At 33.9% G+C, this 18,363-nt stretch overlaps 1 protein-coding gene across 4 annotated transcripts in view; it reads right to left on the bottom strand.

Moving 5' to 3' along the window:
• Positions 1-18,363, bottom strand: part of COL24A1 (collagen type XXIV alpha 1 chain) — a 389,925-nt gene that overhangs the window by 212,447 nt on the left and 159,115 nt on the right. For all 4 annotated transcript variants that reach the window (XM_059925489.1, XM_059925499.1, XM_059925479.1 and 1 more), the window contains 2 exons: positions 5,021-5,074; positions 3,724-3,768 (listed from right to left, as the gene is read on the bottom strand). In XM_059925489.1, coding sequence (XP_059781472.1) covers positions 3,724-3,768; positions 5,021-5,074 — 99 coding nt within the window. The remainder of the gene's footprint in view (positions 1-3,723; positions 3,769-5,020; positions 5,075-18,363) is intronic.

Consider the following 18,363-nt stretch of genomic DNA (forward strand, 5'->3'; position numbering starts at 1 on the left):
ACAAGTTACATGGATATTTGAAGGAAGAGCATTCCAAGCAGAGGCGAAGAGCATGTGTAAAGGCCCTGAGGCAAGAATGTGCCTGTGTGTTGGAGAAACGATGAAGAGTCAATGCAGCTGGAGAGAGTAAGAGAGGAGATGAGTAAGAAGATGAGGGATGAGAAGGGAATGGGGGATATGAAGCCAGGTCATGAAAGGCCTGGCAGGTTACAGTAAGGGCTTTGGCTTTAACTCTTAGCAGGCTTTGAGAAGAGAAGCACCAGGATCTATGTTTTAACAGGATCACTCTGATGTAAGAGCAGAAGCAGGGAGTCCAGAGAGGAGTCTACTGCAATAATCCAAGTGAGAGACGACAGTGGCATTATCAGGGTGGGAACAGAGGAGGCTGTGAGAAGTGGTACGATTCTGTATATAGTTTGAAAGCAGAGCTTCCAGGAATTGCTGATGGGTCATGCATGGAATGTGAAAGAAAGAGAAGAGTCACGAATGAACTCAAGAATGAGTTCATTCAGCTTTAATCTGACTAAGGGGCCAAATGAAATGAGGTAGACTGTGGGAGAACAGGTTTGAAGGGTAAATTGAAAGTTTAGCTTTGGACATTTCAGTTTGATAATCTTGTTAGACATCTAAGTGGAGAGATCTTGTGGTAGTTAATACAAGAGCAGAGCTTAGGGGTAGAAGGTTCTGATCTGAACATATAATTTTGGAAATCACCAGCATTTTGATGGCATTTAAAGCCATAAGAATGGACCAGCTCATCTAGGCAGTGAGTGTAGATAGCAAACCAAGCCCTGGGGAACTCTAAAATTTAGAATTTGAAGAAATGAGGAAAATATGCAAATCTGCTGCCAGAGAACTAGGAGGAAGGTAATACAAGTGAAGAAAGTTTTTCCAGGAGGAGAGTGATCTTGTCAAATCTGAGGGATATAAATATTGAAGGATATAAATATTGAGTAATATGAAGACTGAGAAATGATCACTGAATTCAGCAGCATGGAGGTCATTAATGACCTTCATAAGATCAACTGTTTCAGAGAGGCGGGGACAAGAATGGTTTCAGCAGATGGGGTGAGGAGAATAATTGGAAAAAGCATGTAAATCCAATACTTTTGAGAAGTCTTCCCGAAAAGGGAAGGAGAGAAAAGCAAAACCTGGAAGGAAAACTGGAGTCAATACAAATTTTGTTTTTGTTTTTAAGCCAGAAGAAATAATAGTATGTTTATATGCTGATAGGATTGATCCATTAAAGAGAACAAAATTAAGATGCAGGAGAGAGTGGGGAAAATTGCTGGATCAATGTTCTTCAGTAGGCAAGACGATGTAGTATGTAGTGAACAAGTGGAAGTTTTGACCTCACCTAGAAAAATGGCCTGTTCATCCACAATAACAAGAGAGAAGGCACAGTAAATGGCATAGATACAGGGAGGTGGGATAGAAGTGATGGTAGAAACTTGTGAAAGTTCTCTTCTGATTACTTCAATCTTCTCAGGGAACTAAGATGCGAGGTAAAGGGCTAATAGAAGTAAATGGAGTTCAGGAGAAAGTAAAAAATAATGATTTAAAAATGTGAAAGTAAATGGGTATGGAAATAGAATTCAGAATGTTATCAAAGGGATAATTACAATGTTTTAAGCATGATGAGTAGGGATATGTGGTGATGAGAGAGACAAGGAGTAATGGAATGGCATTAGAATCAATGAATTGAAATTTCTATTGGGACTGTTGGATTGGGTTACAAGAAAGAAAGCACCAGAAAGAAAGGGGATGATGGTTGGGGAATGAGAAGTTTAAAATGGAAAATGAAGAGGTTGCTCTTACTGGTAATGACAAGGTCAAGGGTTTCACCATAGCAGTAAGTAGCTGAAGAGAGTAGAGGATAAGATCCCTGAAGGAGAGAAAGTCCAATATCCTGGAGTAATCTACAGTAGGTGGTTTCTAATATCAAAAAACTGATGTCTGATTACGCAAGATTTGATTAAGGAGATCACTATACCTCAACCAATGTGTTCTAGGAGTAGAAAAAGTGTGTGGGGGGATTGCTAAAAAGAATACTAACTTATAATATCTACTAGGCATTATATATTTGGATTTTATTACTCCTATTCATTAACAAGTACTCGCATATTCTTCTTTCTTAAAATAAAATAAAGCAAAACAAAACAACCCTCTGGCTCCCATTCTGTTTTGACTACATACAAAAACTTTAGCAACTTAAAATTATATTTAGGACTTCCACCCAAAAAGTTGTTCTAATTTTGGTCTCTGCCTTGCTTGAAATTGTCTAGTGGTTCCCTAACAAGCACAAAATAGAGCAAAGGATAAAAAATTATCCTATTATTGTTAAATATCAATTGCTCTCTAATCAATTTGCAGATATAAAAGAAGAAATGTAGTTAAGAGTCTAAATCATTACAGGACTTTGATATTTACAAAATAATCAATAATACATTTTATTCACACTGTCTGGAAAAAGCCTTAGCAGGAATATTTCTTTCATCTTTAATAATGTAATACTCAGGCACTGCAGTATATTAAGAAATAGTTATACATCACTATCTACATTATGGAAAGAATTGCACTGGTATCAGGCATTGGCATATTTATAATCTCTTTGAAATCAAGCGATTCAGAGCATCAGTATTGGAGCCATCGCTTTTGGTTCTGTTTAGGTTCTGTCATATTATGGTTATCTTGAGCATGTTATGCTTAAGCATATAATATTAAAGCCTTATTTTTTTAAATCTAAAAATGCAGTCAATATCTTGCAGGGTTGGTTTCAGATTAAGGATGATTCCTGAGACAAACTTAGAGCAACACTAGGCCTAAATTAATATTCAACCAATAGTAGCAACAATTAATAACAAATATTATGACTGAGTAGGCAAGAGGTGAACATGGTTTTCCTGTTTTCTAGGGAAGTAAATTTTAAATAAGACCAATTATACTGGAGCACAAGTAACAATGGTCTTTCTGTTATATAACTCACCTCACAAAAAATGAAAAAAAAACAAAAACAAAAACAACTCTTCTTTTTCTTTCAATAAGAGAGTGGCAGTATATGTGCTAGTTAGGTAAAGGTGCAAAAGAAAGAATTACTGTCTCTTTAAATGTAAACATACTGTAAGAACCTGTACAATATGATGTCCTCAAGTAAAGAATGAGATGTATTTCATGTGAGTCTAATAATGCTTCTTAAAATGTGTTGCACACACCTTAATTACTTCATGATATTGCAAACTTTTGTCATGCATCCCCAAATTCTTAAAAAATTCATTTTCAGAACTTGAAAATAAGAAATTCATGTATTACCACAGAATATTATCTGAAAAAAAAAGTTGGACAGAAAATACGTCTTATTTGCTTTCCATAATTTTACTGACAAACTCAGAAAACAGAAATTTCCAAAATATTACTAAAATGGTTAATGTATTTAGCTTCATATTACTTTTTGAGAAACTTTATAAATAACTTGTACAAATTACTAAGACTGTAAGACTGAAGGAACTGAAGGAATAAGTAAATATGTAATAGGCATAATATCATTTAAAATATCTCTGGAAAATTTTAGTTATAGGTCTATTTTATTTGGGGGGATCGTATGGCTATAGTTTGTTATAATCTTGGCTCTTCGCTATAACTTAAAATTTGGTGCCATTAAAAAACATTTACAAAACAGTTGCTTTAAGAGAAGCACACTTCGAAAATTATTTATATGATACCAACTCTTGGCCCCAGTTCTCCAAAGGATCCAATTAGTCCTTCTTCTCCCTTAAAAAAGAAGATCAGAACATGTCATGGCCTGATATAAGTATTTAAAAATGTAAACCTTATTCCAGTTATTCTGAAATCTGAAGCTCTTTCTGAGATGTAATGAAAATAATACTGTGATTTTCTTGTATTTTAGAACTATATCACCCCATAACGTTTAAATTTTTTGTGTGACAACCTCATATCTACATTAAGGGGGATATGTATTGTACTACTGGGTTATTTTTCAATTGGTAGATGGTATAAGTTAAATATAGAAAATTGAGGGTGGCTAAGAGTGAAAGCTATTAGGGCATCACAAAAATCAGGATTAGGAATCACTGAGATTGTGAATTATGGACAGCCTTTACCTTCTTGGGCTCAATATCTCTGACATAGAGAGAAACTCAATTAAGTTCTTAATATATGGAAATCAATACACATTGGTATATTAAAAAATTATTGGTACAGAACATGTTTGCTCTTGGCACATTCTGATACTTAATTCATTTAGCAAATATGTTTTTGAGTCTCAGTTCTGTCTTAAGCCTTAGAGATAAAGGTATATCAGATCCTACCCAAATGGAGCTTAATGTCTAGAGTTTCTTTTTGTCTAATTTACAGATCCAATATTTTTGGGACCAAATCAGTTATAATGTCATAAAATATAAAATTTTGTGCATTCTTCTAAGGATCAAACACTGTATGGGTGGATAGAGAATAGAGAAACTTAAAACAAATAATTTTTATACTTTATTCTCTAAGAGAATTAAAAAGTAATAAATGTGTTTATTCTATTTATTGACATATTTTCTAAACATACTGATTTTTTACCTTTAAATAAATAGTTCATATTTACCACATCTGAACATTTACAGACCTCTTTCGAAATCCTATATTCTATTTTATTTATTTAAAAACATTTTGCTCAGTCCATAATTCAATTAAAATATAATATATGGGTTAGAAATATAAAATAGACACAAATGTTAAAGATAAATTCTGGTACATATAAGTGAGATTCTAGACTCAGATTCTTCAGACATTCCATGGACACCACTACATAAATCACTTAATGAATTCAGAACATTAAAATGATTCCGAATTCCATTCCATAACTGCTAATATAAAATGGTAACTTGAAATCCTCAATGGCAAAAATTGTCCATACTAATGCAAAGTTTTCTTTGAGCAAAAACTAAAGTCCCATAAAAAATAAAAAAGGAAAATCTGAATTAAAAAATTGCTTACTGGATATTTATTTTCTTCATACCTGAGTTCCTTTGAGACCAGGAGGTCCAGGAGGCCCTCTATTTCCAATGAGCCCCTGTAAAGCAATATAAGGACACACAATAAAATTTTTAGCTCAATTAATACATTTTCAATAGGCATTAATCTCAGATATACAATACTATTTGGTACCATTCATTTCCCATTAGGAAGTTATCAAAATGGGATGGGAGGATAGATAAGCAGAAAACTGCCTGCCATCCAAAAAGGTGGAAAACATATGATAAACTTATTTTTAAACAATATGTTAATGTTCACATAATCTGCTCCGTATGGACACCTTTTCATAAAAAGTACTCCTAAATTTAAAGCAATAGGCCCGATTGTTAATCTTATACTAGTACAATAAAAAGATAATAGAGTGTCCACAAAGTCTGAAAACAGATGGAGAAGATATATAGTGTTTTAATATCTGCTAAGAGACTAGCAAAGTCTGGAACACATTATTCATATGAAATGTTCAACTTACTTCCTTTCTTGATGCAGGCTAGTGAAAAGAGAGGAAAATTTGCAGAAGAAAGTAACAATCTGAACATGATTAGGAATTTCAAGATTAAAAGAAAACTTTTGTTAATCTAAATGCATGTTGTTAAAAACCAAATACTCTTTTTTTTTTTTTTAATTTACTTTTTTTTTGGCTGTGCCATGCAGCATGTGGGACCTTAGTTCCCCGACTAGGGATCGAACCTGCACCCCCTACAGTGGAAATGCGGTGTCCTAACCACTAGACCGCCAGGGAAGTCCTCAAATGCTCTTTGAATAACAATTCATCCAAGTAACTAAAACAAAAACCTTCCTATTTCAGAAAACACTGTATATCATCTATTCAACATGGCAACATTTTTCATTTTGTTTTGTTCCCCTAACTATGCAATGTGTCAAAGTTTTAAGTAAATCTCTTTTAAAAACTACCTTTGCATTATTGCTTTTAGTAAGTCTATAACCATTAAATGGTTTTATCTAATTTTTAACTGTAACAAATAACTATGCCAAATAGCAGAGCTACCCATGTGACTGATCTTTAGTTTGGAATGGAGCAGAGTGACAAAACTGCATGAGAATCTTTCCTTCGTGATATATCTTGGTTTATCATTGTTATGTTCTAACACAATCAAAAAATGAAAAACTCTTCATCGGTTTAAAAGTCTGTAATATATTATTATTCTGTACATAAGCACCATTCAAGAAACTGCATCAGTTTAGGCAATAACCTAGCTGCTTTGCGCAGCTTTCTTACTTTTAATAGGAAGAGATGGATTATTGAAATGAGAGTATACTGTTCTATGCAAGTCCAACATATATTCTTTTTTTAGGCAAAAGCATCCTAATTTTCCTTAAGGAAACAGTCTTTCCCCATGTGGTTTGAGGGGAGGTGACTCTACCCCTGACTAAATTTAAGGGTGGACATGTGACAGGGACCTAAGTCAGCATATTCTACATCCCTAGAAACAGTGGTTGGTTCAGTAATGAGCCAGAAACCCAAGTTAGTCCAACTAAAGAAAATTTTGGACTACAGTGGAACAACTGGGAAGACAGAATAGCATTAAGGATGATGTAAACCTAAACAGAAGGAAACTATGAAGGGGAGAGAACCTGAGAATGAAATCAATGAATTAACAAATGGAGTGACTGGGTTCTTATGATGTTTTGGGGGGTCCTGGGTATAGTTGTGTTTGAATTCCTAAACTTCTCATATATTTATACAATCATATTTTAGTTGAGTTTCCATTACTTACAACTGAAAGAATCCTAACGGATACAATGACTTCTAAATCTTAATAGCCAAAATGCTCTTGTAGAACTCTAAGTAATAGGTTTTTAAATGTTTAGACTGAAGGTCAGAATCAGAATGCTGTGATATTTAAATTCCACCACAGGATAGCTAATGTTTAGTTATTTAATTCATGTGTTCATTCATTTTTTTCATCTGACATTTTATTAATTTTCTACTATGTGTAAGGTCCAGTAAAAAGCACCACATGAGGCCTGGAGTATACAAATATAAATGAGACACAGTCCCTGTTCTCAATGAATTCATAATTTATTATGGGAGAAGGCAACTTAAAATAAAAATTAGAATATGAGTTATAACAGAAATAGAAGTATAAGCAAAGTGAAAAAGGGGACTTAGATGAAGAAGCAAAATCTTTTCTGGGAGGATCAGAAATTTTGTAATATGTGAAAATAATTTTGTATTGAATTATGATAGGTTAATAAAACATGTAGCTAAAAATAAGCACACACCAAAAACTTATCAACAATTGCAAGGTCTCAAAAGGCATTAATAAAGGTACAATTTTAGGTTGGAGCATATGTTTAAGAAACTGGCTTAGCTCCATACTCAGGGTGTAACCAGAAGAGGGGTGAGTTATCTAAGAGAACTAGATTCTGCTATTCCCTCACTGCAGCTATTTACCCTAGGGAAGTGGCACCCTGACTAAAAACCAAAATTAACCCTTTCAGGGAGGCAAATAAGCCCAGGTTCCTTTTTCCTTTCTCTTCCAAGACTACCTTATAATCTTAAAAGAATAAAAGCCATATTAAGGGGGGAAAAAACTAGTTATATGCTGTTTACATGAAACACATCCAAAACATAAAAACGAGGAAAATGAAATTTCAAAGAATGGGAAGAGATATGCAAGTGATTTACCAGCCTCAAAATAGCTGGAGTAATTATACTAATGTTAGATCTAATAGACTTTAAGGTAAAACAGATTATTAGCATTAAGAGGGTCACTCAATAATGATAAAAGGCTATGGTCACTGGGAAGAGAAAAGACAACTCTTATGCATTTAGTAACACAACTTTTAAATACATACATTAAAAACTGATAAGGATAAATTGATAAATCCACTATTAGAGAGGAAATTTTAACACATCTCTGCCAGAAATTAGTAGGTCAAGCAGATAAAAATCAGTAGGAACAGAAAAAACTTAAATAGCAAAATTAATAAACTTGATCTAATGGCCATATATAGAAAACTGAATCCCCAAATTGGAGTTTACACAGTCTTTACAAGCATACATGAAAGATTTATGAAAACTAAAAGATACCCACAAGAAAGGATATCTATCAACAGTTCTATCAGTTAAAAAAGTGTAGTATTATCTATACAGTGCATTACTATACAGTGAAAATGAACATGCTGTAATAATATGGATCAACCTAGAATGAGCTGAAAAGATAAGATTGAGTGAAAGAAGAAAGTAACTGAAGAATGTATATACAGTAAGTCCCCTATATACGAATGAGTTCCATTCCGAGAGCACGTTCGTGCGTCCAATTTGTTCCTAAGTCCAATGAACTTAGCCTAGATACCCAACTAACACAATCGGCTATATATATCACTGCTGCTTTTATGCTTGCTTCCGGACTTCCTGGGCTTGAAATAAAGATAGTGGACTACTGTACTCTATACAGTACTGTACAGTATACAAAAGCACAACCACTTGTAGAGGACACACGCACGTGACAATGTACACCAGACACATGAACTAACTTACGTGACTGGACATGCGAATGCACATTTTGCATCTCTGAAAGTTTGCAACTTGAAGGGTCGTATGTAGGGGACTTACTGTAGTATGATTTTATTTATATGAATTTCAAAAACAAGAAAAATTACAAATATTATCAGTATATACATAGATGGTAAAAGTATGACAAAAACAAGAGAATGGTTAACTGTTAATGCCAGAAGGGAAGAGACAGATACGATTAGTGAGGGATGCACAAGGGGATTCCAATGATCTATTTCTTACCAATAATAGGGTTTGTTTTATTATTATTTTTAAAACTGTGTACATGTTTCATATTTATCATGTTAAACACACAAAAAATTTTTTTGAGTTTTTAAATATTTTCATCTTTTTTTATTGGGGTATGGTTGCTTTACAATGTTGTGTTAGTTTCTGCTGTACAGTGAAGTGAATCAGCTATATGTATACATATATCCCTTCGTTTTTGGATTTCCTTCCCATTTAGGTCACCACAGAACATTAAGTAAAGTTCCCTGTGCTATACAGCAGGTTCTCAATAGTTATCTATTTTATACGTATTAGTGTGGATATATCAATCCCAAACTCCCAATTCATCCCACCCCTTCTTTCCCCGCTTGGTGTCCGTACGTTTGTTCTCTACATCTGTGTCTTTATTTCTGCCTTGCAAACAGGTTCATCTGTACCGTTTTTCTAGATTCCACAGATATGCGTTAATATATGATATTTGTTTTTCTCTTTCTGACTTACTTCACCCTGTATGATATATACAATGGAAACACATAAAAATTTTTAATGTAAAATGTATAAAATCTGAAATTGAGTTTGAATTCCAGCTCTGAAGCTTACTAGGGACATGACCTTAGTATCCTTATCTGTAGAATCATGTTATCATAAGCATTATAAGGTAATAAATTTTATTTGTTACAACAAATAAAATGGTACCTGGAACATAACAGAGACTCAATAAATATTATTTCCTTCTTCTTATTCACTGTACATTGATTAGTGTTTGCAACAGTTTCTGAACTGGTATTTTGCTTATCTTCCCTATGCATTCAGCAAATTCATAACAATAATTTACTATTATTATTCTTCCTAAAACATCTCTTTCAGCATCTCACTCCTCTCAATATCTTCCACAGAGAAAAAGAATAGAGTTCTTGTATGCAACTGAAGTTAAGTTGTTATCAGCTTAAAATAGAGCATTATAACCATAGGATGTTTTATGTAAGCTCCATGGTAATCACAAAGAAAATACTTATAAAAGATACACAAAAGGAAATCAGGAAGGAATCAAAGCATGTCACTGCAAAAAAAAAAAAAAAAAAATCAATGAAACATAAAGGAAAATAGCAAGAAATGTAAGAGGGACAAAGAAGTTACAAGACAGAAAGCAATAACAATTAACAAAATGACTATAGTAAGTCCTTCCTGATCAGTAATTACTTTAAATGTAAATGGATTAAAGTCTGCAATCAAGATTTAAAGTGGCTGAATAAAAAAAAAAAAAGATCCATAGTTGTATCTATGAGAGACTAAATTTAGATTTAAGGACACACATAGGATGAAAGTGAAAGGATGGAAAAGATACTCCATGCAAATGATAACCTAAAGAGGGCAGGGGTGTCATACTTACATCAGATAAAACAGACTAAGTCAAAACTATCTCAAGAAACAAATAAGGACATTGACCAATGATAACTTTCTTCATTAATTTGCCAGAAAATATAACTATTATTCATAAATATGCACACAATATCAGAGTACCCAAATACATTAAGCAAAAACTGACAGAATACAGAGAGAGCAACACAATAAATGCAAGAGATTTCAATACCCTACTTTCAATAATTGATACAACAACCAGATAGAAGATCAATAAGGGAACAGAAGATCTGAACAATGGCATTGACCAAATTGACCTAACAGACATATACAGAACAAAGTAGCAGAATACACATTCTTTTCAAGCACACACAAAACATTCTCCAGCATAGCTCACATATTAGGTCACAAAGCGAGTTTTTAACAAATATAATAAGATTGAAATCATACCAACTATCTTTTCTAACCACAATGGAATCAAACTAGAAATCAATAGTAGAAGGAAAAGCGAAAAGTTCACAACTAGGTGAAAATTAAACAACACACTTCTGAAGAACCAAAGACAAAATCAAAATGGAAATTAGAAAATATCTTGAGACAAATAAAAATGAAAACACAACATACCAAAATTTATGGGATGCAGCAAAAGCAATACTAACAGGGAATTTTATGGTGGTAAACATCTACATTATAAAAGGAGAAAGATCTCAAATAAATTACCTAACCTTACACCTCAAGGAACTAGAAAAAGGAGAACAAATTAAGTCTGAAGTTAACAGAAGAAATAAAATAATGAATATTAGAACAGAAATAAATGAATTAAGAGTAGAAAAACAACAGAAAAAAATCAACAAAACTAGAAGTTGATTCTTTGAAAAGATCAATAAAATTGACGTCTTTAGCTAGACTAAGGAAAAATAAGATAAGGTTCAAATAAAACCAGACTGAAACAAGGCAAATTAGAACTAATGACACAGAAATAAAAAGGATCACAAGAGACTTATATCAGCAACAAACTGGATAACCTAGAAGAAATAGATAAAATTCCTAGAAACATACAACCTACCAAAACTGAATCATGAAGAAACAGAAAATATGAACAGATCTATAACTAACAAGGAGATTGAATCAGTAATCAAAAACTCCTAGTAAATAAAAGTCTAGGACCAGATGACTTCACTAGAGAAGTCTACCAAACATTACAAAAAGAATTAACGTAAATCCTTCTGAAACTCTTCCAAAAAACTGAAGAGAAGGGAATACTTCCAAACTCATTTTATGAGGCCAGCATTACCCTGATACCAAAGCCAAATAAAGACACTACAAGAAAATAAAATCACTGGCCAATATCTCTGATGAATATATATGCAAAAGTCCTTGGAAAAACTAGCAATTGGGGGGCAGTCCAAGATGGCATCTCCTCCCATGGACACACCAAATCTACTGTTACATACAAAACAATTACCACTGAAAAAGAACTAGCTAAATAGCTCCTCCAAGACAAAGGATAAAAGAGGTACATTTAAATAGGTAGGAGAGGTAGACATGTGGTTTCACCAAAAAACCCACCTCCATTAAGCAACCCACAATAGGGAGGGCTCTCATGGGTCTGGAGCTACTTCCTGAGATGCAAGGGGTTTGTGTCAAACCTTGATACCTGAACTGAAAAAATGAGGCCCCCAAAACATCTGGCTTTGGAAACCCAATGGGACTCAATCCAGGGGAACTGGGGGGCTGTGAAATCTGAGATACTCCTTTTGAGTAATTCACGCATAGTCTCACACTTCCTGAGACTCAGTGTAAAGGCAGCAGTTAGAGAAGTGCCTGGACTATATGTGAAGGAGATTCATTTGTTAATCTTAAAGTGACTGCTGGAGGGGCAGGTATGAGTTGGGACTTTGCGGATGGAGGTTCTGGTGAACACCATTTTTGCACTCTCCCTACACCTTGCTAGCACAAGTGGGTGCACAGAGACACAGCCTCCCTAAAGCACAGTATTGTAAGTCAACTATACTTCAATAAAAAAGAGTACGTTAAAAGTATCATACACCAAAATCAAGTGGGATTTATCCCAGGGATGCAAGGATGATTCAAAATCTCTGCATCAAATCAAGGTGATACAACACACTAACAAAATAAAAGATAAAAATCATATGACCATCTCAATAGATGTAAAAAAAAGCATTTGACAAAATTAAACATCCACTTATGATTAAAAAAGAACCCCTCAACAAAGTGGGTATAGAGGGAATGTACCTCCACATAATAAAGTCCATATATGACAAATCCACAGCTTATATCATATTCAACAATGAAAAGCTGAAAGCTCTTTTTCTAAGATCAGAAACAATAAAAAGATACCCACTTTTGCCACTTTTAATCAACATAGAATTGAAAGTCTGAGCCACAGCAATTAGGGAAAGGAAGGAAGGAAGGAAGGAAGGAAGGAAGGAAGGAAGGAAGGAAGAAAGAAAGAAAGAAAGAAAGAAAGAAAGAAAGAAAGAAAGAAAAGAAAGAAAGAAAGAAAGAAAGAAAGAAAAGGCATCCAAATTAGAAAGGAAGAAGTAAAACGGTCACTATTTGCAGATGACTCGACACTATATATATAAAACCATAAAGAGTCCACCAGAAAACTGTTAGAAGTAATAGACGAATTGAGTAGAGTTGCAGGATACAAAATCAATACACTATTGCATTCTTATACACTAATAACCATCAAAAAGTGAAATTAAGAAAACAATCCCATTTACAATTGCACCCAAAAGAATAAAGCACATGGGAATAAATGTAACCAAGGAGGTGAAAGACCTGTACACTGAAAACTATGAGACATTGATGCAAGAAATTAAAAAGTACACAAATAAATGGAAAGATAGTCCACTATAACAGCAGTCCCTAACATTTTTGGCACCAGGGACCAGTTTCGTGGAAGACAATTTTTCCATGGATAGTGGGGGGGGGGTTTGGTTCAGGCAGTAATGCAAGCAATGGGGAGTGATGGGGAGCAGCAGATGAACCTTCGCTTGCTTGCCCACCCCTCACCTCCTGCTGTGGGGCCCAGTTCCTAACAGGACCCACAGGGTACCTGTCCGCGGCCTGGGGGTTGGGGACCCCTGCACTACAAAACATTACTGACAGAAATTAAAGAAGACACAAACAATGGAAAGACATCCCATATTCATGGACTGGAAGACTTAATATTCTTAAAATGTCCATACTGCCCAAACCAATCTACAGATTCAATGCAATCCTTAGCAAGATTCCAATGGAATTTTTTGCAGATAGAGAAAAAAAAATAATTCTACAATTCATATGGAACCAAAAAGGACCCTGACCAAAACAACTTTGAGAAAGAATAACACTTCTCGATTTCAAAACATATTACAAAGCTACAATCATCAAAACAGTTTTGTACTAGCAAAAAGACAGAGATATAGACCAATGGAACACAATAGAGCCCAGAAATAAACTGATGCTTATACCATCAAATGGTCTTTGATAAGGGTGCCAAGACTAAACAATGGAGAAAAGGTAGTTTCTTCAACAAATGGTGTTAGGAAAACTGGATATCCACATGCAGAAGAATGAAATTGAACCTTATCTTACACGATACACATACATCAACTTAAAATACACTTACATCAATAAGCAAATGGATTAAAGACTAGTAATCCCTGAACCATAAAACTCCTAGAAGAAAATATAGGCAGAAACCTCCTTGACATCAGTCTTGGTGATGATTTTTTGGATTTGGCACCAAATGCAAAGGCAACAAAAGCAAAAAGAGACTACTGGGACTACATCAAACTAAGTACTTCTGCACAGTAGAGAAAACAATCAACCAAGTGAAAAGACAACCTAAAGAATGGGAGAAAATATTTGCAAACCAAATACCTGACAGGGTTCAATATCTGAAATATATAAGGAACTCCTACAACCCAATAGCAAAAATCAAATAAAACAATTAAACTAATGGGCAAAGGACTTGAACACATACTTCTGGAAATAAGATGTACAAATGGCCAAGAGGCACATGAAAAATTGTTCAACATGACTAATCATCAGGGAAATGAAAATCAAAGCCATAATGAGAGACCACCTCACACCTGTTAGGATGGCCATTATAAAACAAACAGAAAATAACAAGTACTGGCAAAGATGTAGAGAAATTTGAACACTTGTGCACTGTTGGTGAGAATGTAAAATGGTACAGCCAGTACGAAAACAGTATGGCAGTTCCTCCAAAAATTAAAATAGAACTACCATATGATCCAGCCATCCCACTTCTGGATATTATACAGAAGAATTAAAAACAGGATTTCAAGAGATATCTGCACTACCATGTTCACACAGGCATCCCTTATGTTAAGCTTCACCTTATTGCACTTCACAGATACTGCATTTTTTACAAGTTGAAACTTTTTGGCAGCCCTGTATTGTCAGATGATGGTTAGCATTTTTTACTAATAAAGTATTTTTTAATTGAGGTATGTACATTTTTTAGACATAATGCTATTGCATACTTAATAGACTACAGTATAGTATAAACATAACTTCTGTATGCATGGGAAACCAAAAAATTTGTGTGACTGGATTTGTTGTGATATTTGCTTTGTTGCAGTGGTGTGGAACTGAAACTGCAAAATCTCCAAGGTATGCCCATAGGTGGAAACAACCTTACTGTTCATTGATGGATGAGTGAATAAAGAAAATGTGGGTTTTTGGACTACTGGATAATGGACTATTATTATGCAGCCTTTAAAAAGAACAAAATTCTATTTTGTTTCACTGTGTAAATTTTGTGCACATCCTTTTGGGTGTATTGATAAACAAATTAATATGCAAGTCATTTTTGGGGGGTCCAAATACTAGCTACAAATTTTCTATGCAGTAAACATGGTTTATATATAAACTGTAAATTTATCCAACTAATTTGTTGAAATAATTCCAATGAATTGGAACTGTTAGGACTAAGGATATCCCAAATTTATAGTTTTGAGTCCAAACTAGATTTTCCCTTACTATATAGGCAGGACCTCATCAATCTTGTCCCCCAGTGTTTACGTGGGTATGTTTCCTAACACTGTACAAATGTTAAATTTCTAATCTTTGGTAATATGATATTACAAAAAATTTGCTTTTATTCTGTTATTGTTCAGCTCAGTCATCTTCATATATGCTTAATCCTTCCTAGTTACTTGTGTTATTTCATTTTCTTCTGGTTTTTTTTTTTTTTCCCATTCCTCTTGGTATATCGACATCTTCGTTACTGGTTTCTAAGCACTCATTTATGACTAAGGATGTTAACCATATGTCATGCAATGCAAATGAAATACCATATTTTATTGCCATCAATTTACTATAGTGTTTTGTATTTCGGTTGTGTATTAAAATATAAACATGTTGTGCTTTTAAAAATAAATAAATAAATAAAAAGAACGAAATTTTGACATAGGCTATAATATGGACGAACCCTGAAGTCCTTATGCTAAGTGAAATAAGCCAGTCCCAGAAAGACAAATATTGCATGATTCTACTTATATGAGGTATCTAAAGTAGTCAGACTCATAGAAGCAGAAAGAGTGTTGGTTGCCAGTGGTTGGGGGAGGTAGAAATTGGAGTTGCTGTTAAAGGGGTATAGAGTTTGAGTCATGCAAGATGAAAACATTCTAGAGATCTGCTGTGTAAAAATATGCATATAGTTAACAGTACTGTACTGTACACTTAAAATTTTGTTGAGAATAGATTCTATGTTGTATGCTTTTCACCACAATTAAAAAAAAACTTCCATGGGCTTATTAGCATTCAAGCTCCTCAACTTTATATTTAAGATCAGTCACAATCTACCTACTAACTTTTTTTTTTTTTAAGTCAGGTAGGTTTATTTCCACACCTCCATCATTGTGTTGGTTTTGCACCTGTTGCATAAAATCTCATTCCTTCGTTCTACTTGGCCAAATCCAACTCATCCAACTCAAATCCCGATTTCTCTATGAAGTCTCTCAGAAAAATGGCCATACAAATTATTCTCTTCTCTGAGCTCCTTTTCCATTTATTATGTGCTACCTAGTTTACTTTTCAACTTTTCACATGTGGCAATCTCATGTTTCCAGTGGATTACAAGTTCCTAGTAGACAGAAGAGCATGTTTTAATCTTATTTCCAAGTAATTGCTTAACAAAGTCCATTGCCCGCTGTATAAACTCAATAAATATTTCTCAGCTGACTAAATGCTGCCTGGAAAATAAAATGGTTAAAATAAGAAATCTGTGAACAAAATCTTGATTTTGGAATGTGAATCTTCAGGGCTGGCTTGAGTTGATCTCAGAAAACTATTTAGGAATGCATTTTCCTCTTATTAAGTTAGTTCACCAGATCTATTATAACTAATATAACTAATCTGTTAGTTATACAGATAAACATATAACATATTTTAATAACTCAGTGTAAAAATTATTTCCATATATTCTGTAACATAACCGCACGAATAGGCTTTTTCTAAAAACCTACTAGGGATGTTATACAACAAACAAGAACAGTCTGTGTTACCATCCTTAATTCCATAACCAAAGTAACAACATAAACCATTATGGCAACAAATAAGTTATTCCTCTGTTTACTGGAGAACAGAGAATATTTATTGGGTACTCACTTTCTGCAGTAAGCAGCAACGGATGTGGTTTTGCTAATGTTATGGGATGCTTGAAAACAGACTGCCAAACTGGGTAGCTCTCAAGAAGGCTTGTTGAAGTATGCTTTGTATCTATATACACATATATGTACACACACAATCCCACAATCAACAGAACCATAGTTAACATAAGTTTCCAATGTTAGTTTGAGATTTTTAGTCAACTGGCAGAAAATGAGGAGAAAATAAAAGGCTTCTTTAGAGCTGTGCCAAATTGCTCTGGAAGGGTTTGCAAATAGTGTAACCATGTATTTCAAACAGCGTGCACATGATTTTTTTGATGACCATCTTGTATAACCCAAACAGAACTTTAATAATTTATATTGTCCCCACTTTCTAAAGAAGACATATATACGAAAATAAAGGAATTTTTAAGATGCTTCCATGACATAGTGTATACACAACTAAAGAAACACATCATGCAAATAGGGTCAGTATGTTTGGCTCTACTTTTCCCTTCTGTTTCTAGAAACAATTTTGAGGCAAATAGGAAGGACGAAAAAGAGAGACAAAAACAGACCCTTCCCAACCTATAACACATAAAATAATATTCGTCTTCCTTTAAAATTTTCTGGTTCTTTTGATTAAATCATCTAGGATATTATAATAAAATTCAGTCATGTGTAGAAAAACAATTAGTCTCATATGTTGGTGCTGATGAGGCTACAAGCTCATGTTTATTGAAAAAATTTAGACAAAGCAATCTAAAAAGTAACTACTACCCACTGGAAATTCAACCATTAATATTCATTAAAATGTCTGGAAAAAAAAAATGTCTGGCTTTCAGATCTTTTGTCCCACTTTTATATTGTAATTTTAAGACCAAAGGAAGTAATGAGAAGGAAGTATTAAAGATTACGATTATAATACTATTCAAAAGGTCAACTGCCTTTCTTCAGTTCTCTGACATTGTTCTTAACAAAAATTTAATAGAAACAAAATTTACAAACTGAAGGAGATTTACAAAGCTATCTTGTGTTCTTCACCTAGTATGATATGCATACTTTAAAACATAAAGTTAGGGGGTGGAGTGCAAGATGGGGTAGGGATTAAGAGGTACAAACTATTATGTATAAAATAAAAAAGTGCTACATTAAAAGGATCATACACCATGATCAAGGGGGATTTGTCCCAGGGATGCAAGGATTTTTCAATATCTGCAAATCAATCAGTGTGATACAACACATCAACAAACTGAAAACCCAAATGATCATCTCAATAGATGCAAAAAAAGCTTTTGACAAAATTCAACACTCATTTATGGTAAGAACTCTCCAGAAAGTGGGCATAGAGGGAACATACCAACAACATAATAAAGGCCATATACGACAAACCTACAGCTAACATCATACTCAATGGTGAAAAACTGAAAGCATTTCCTCTAAGATCAGGAACAAGACAAGGATATCCACTCTCGCCACTTTTATTCAACATAGTTTTGGAAGTCCTAGCCATGGAAATCAGAGAAGAAGAAATAAAGGGAATCCAAATTGGAAAAGAAGTAAAACTGTCACTGTTTGTAGATGACA

This window comes from Balaenoptera ricei, chromosome 1, assembly GCF_028023285.1.
Source record: "Balaenoptera ricei isolate mBalRic1 chromosome 1, mBalRic1.hap2, whole genome shotgun sequence".
In the NCBI taxonomy this organism is placed as follows: domain Eukaryota; kingdom Metazoa; phylum Chordata; class Mammalia; order Artiodactyla; family Balaenopteridae; genus Balaenoptera; species Balaenoptera ricei.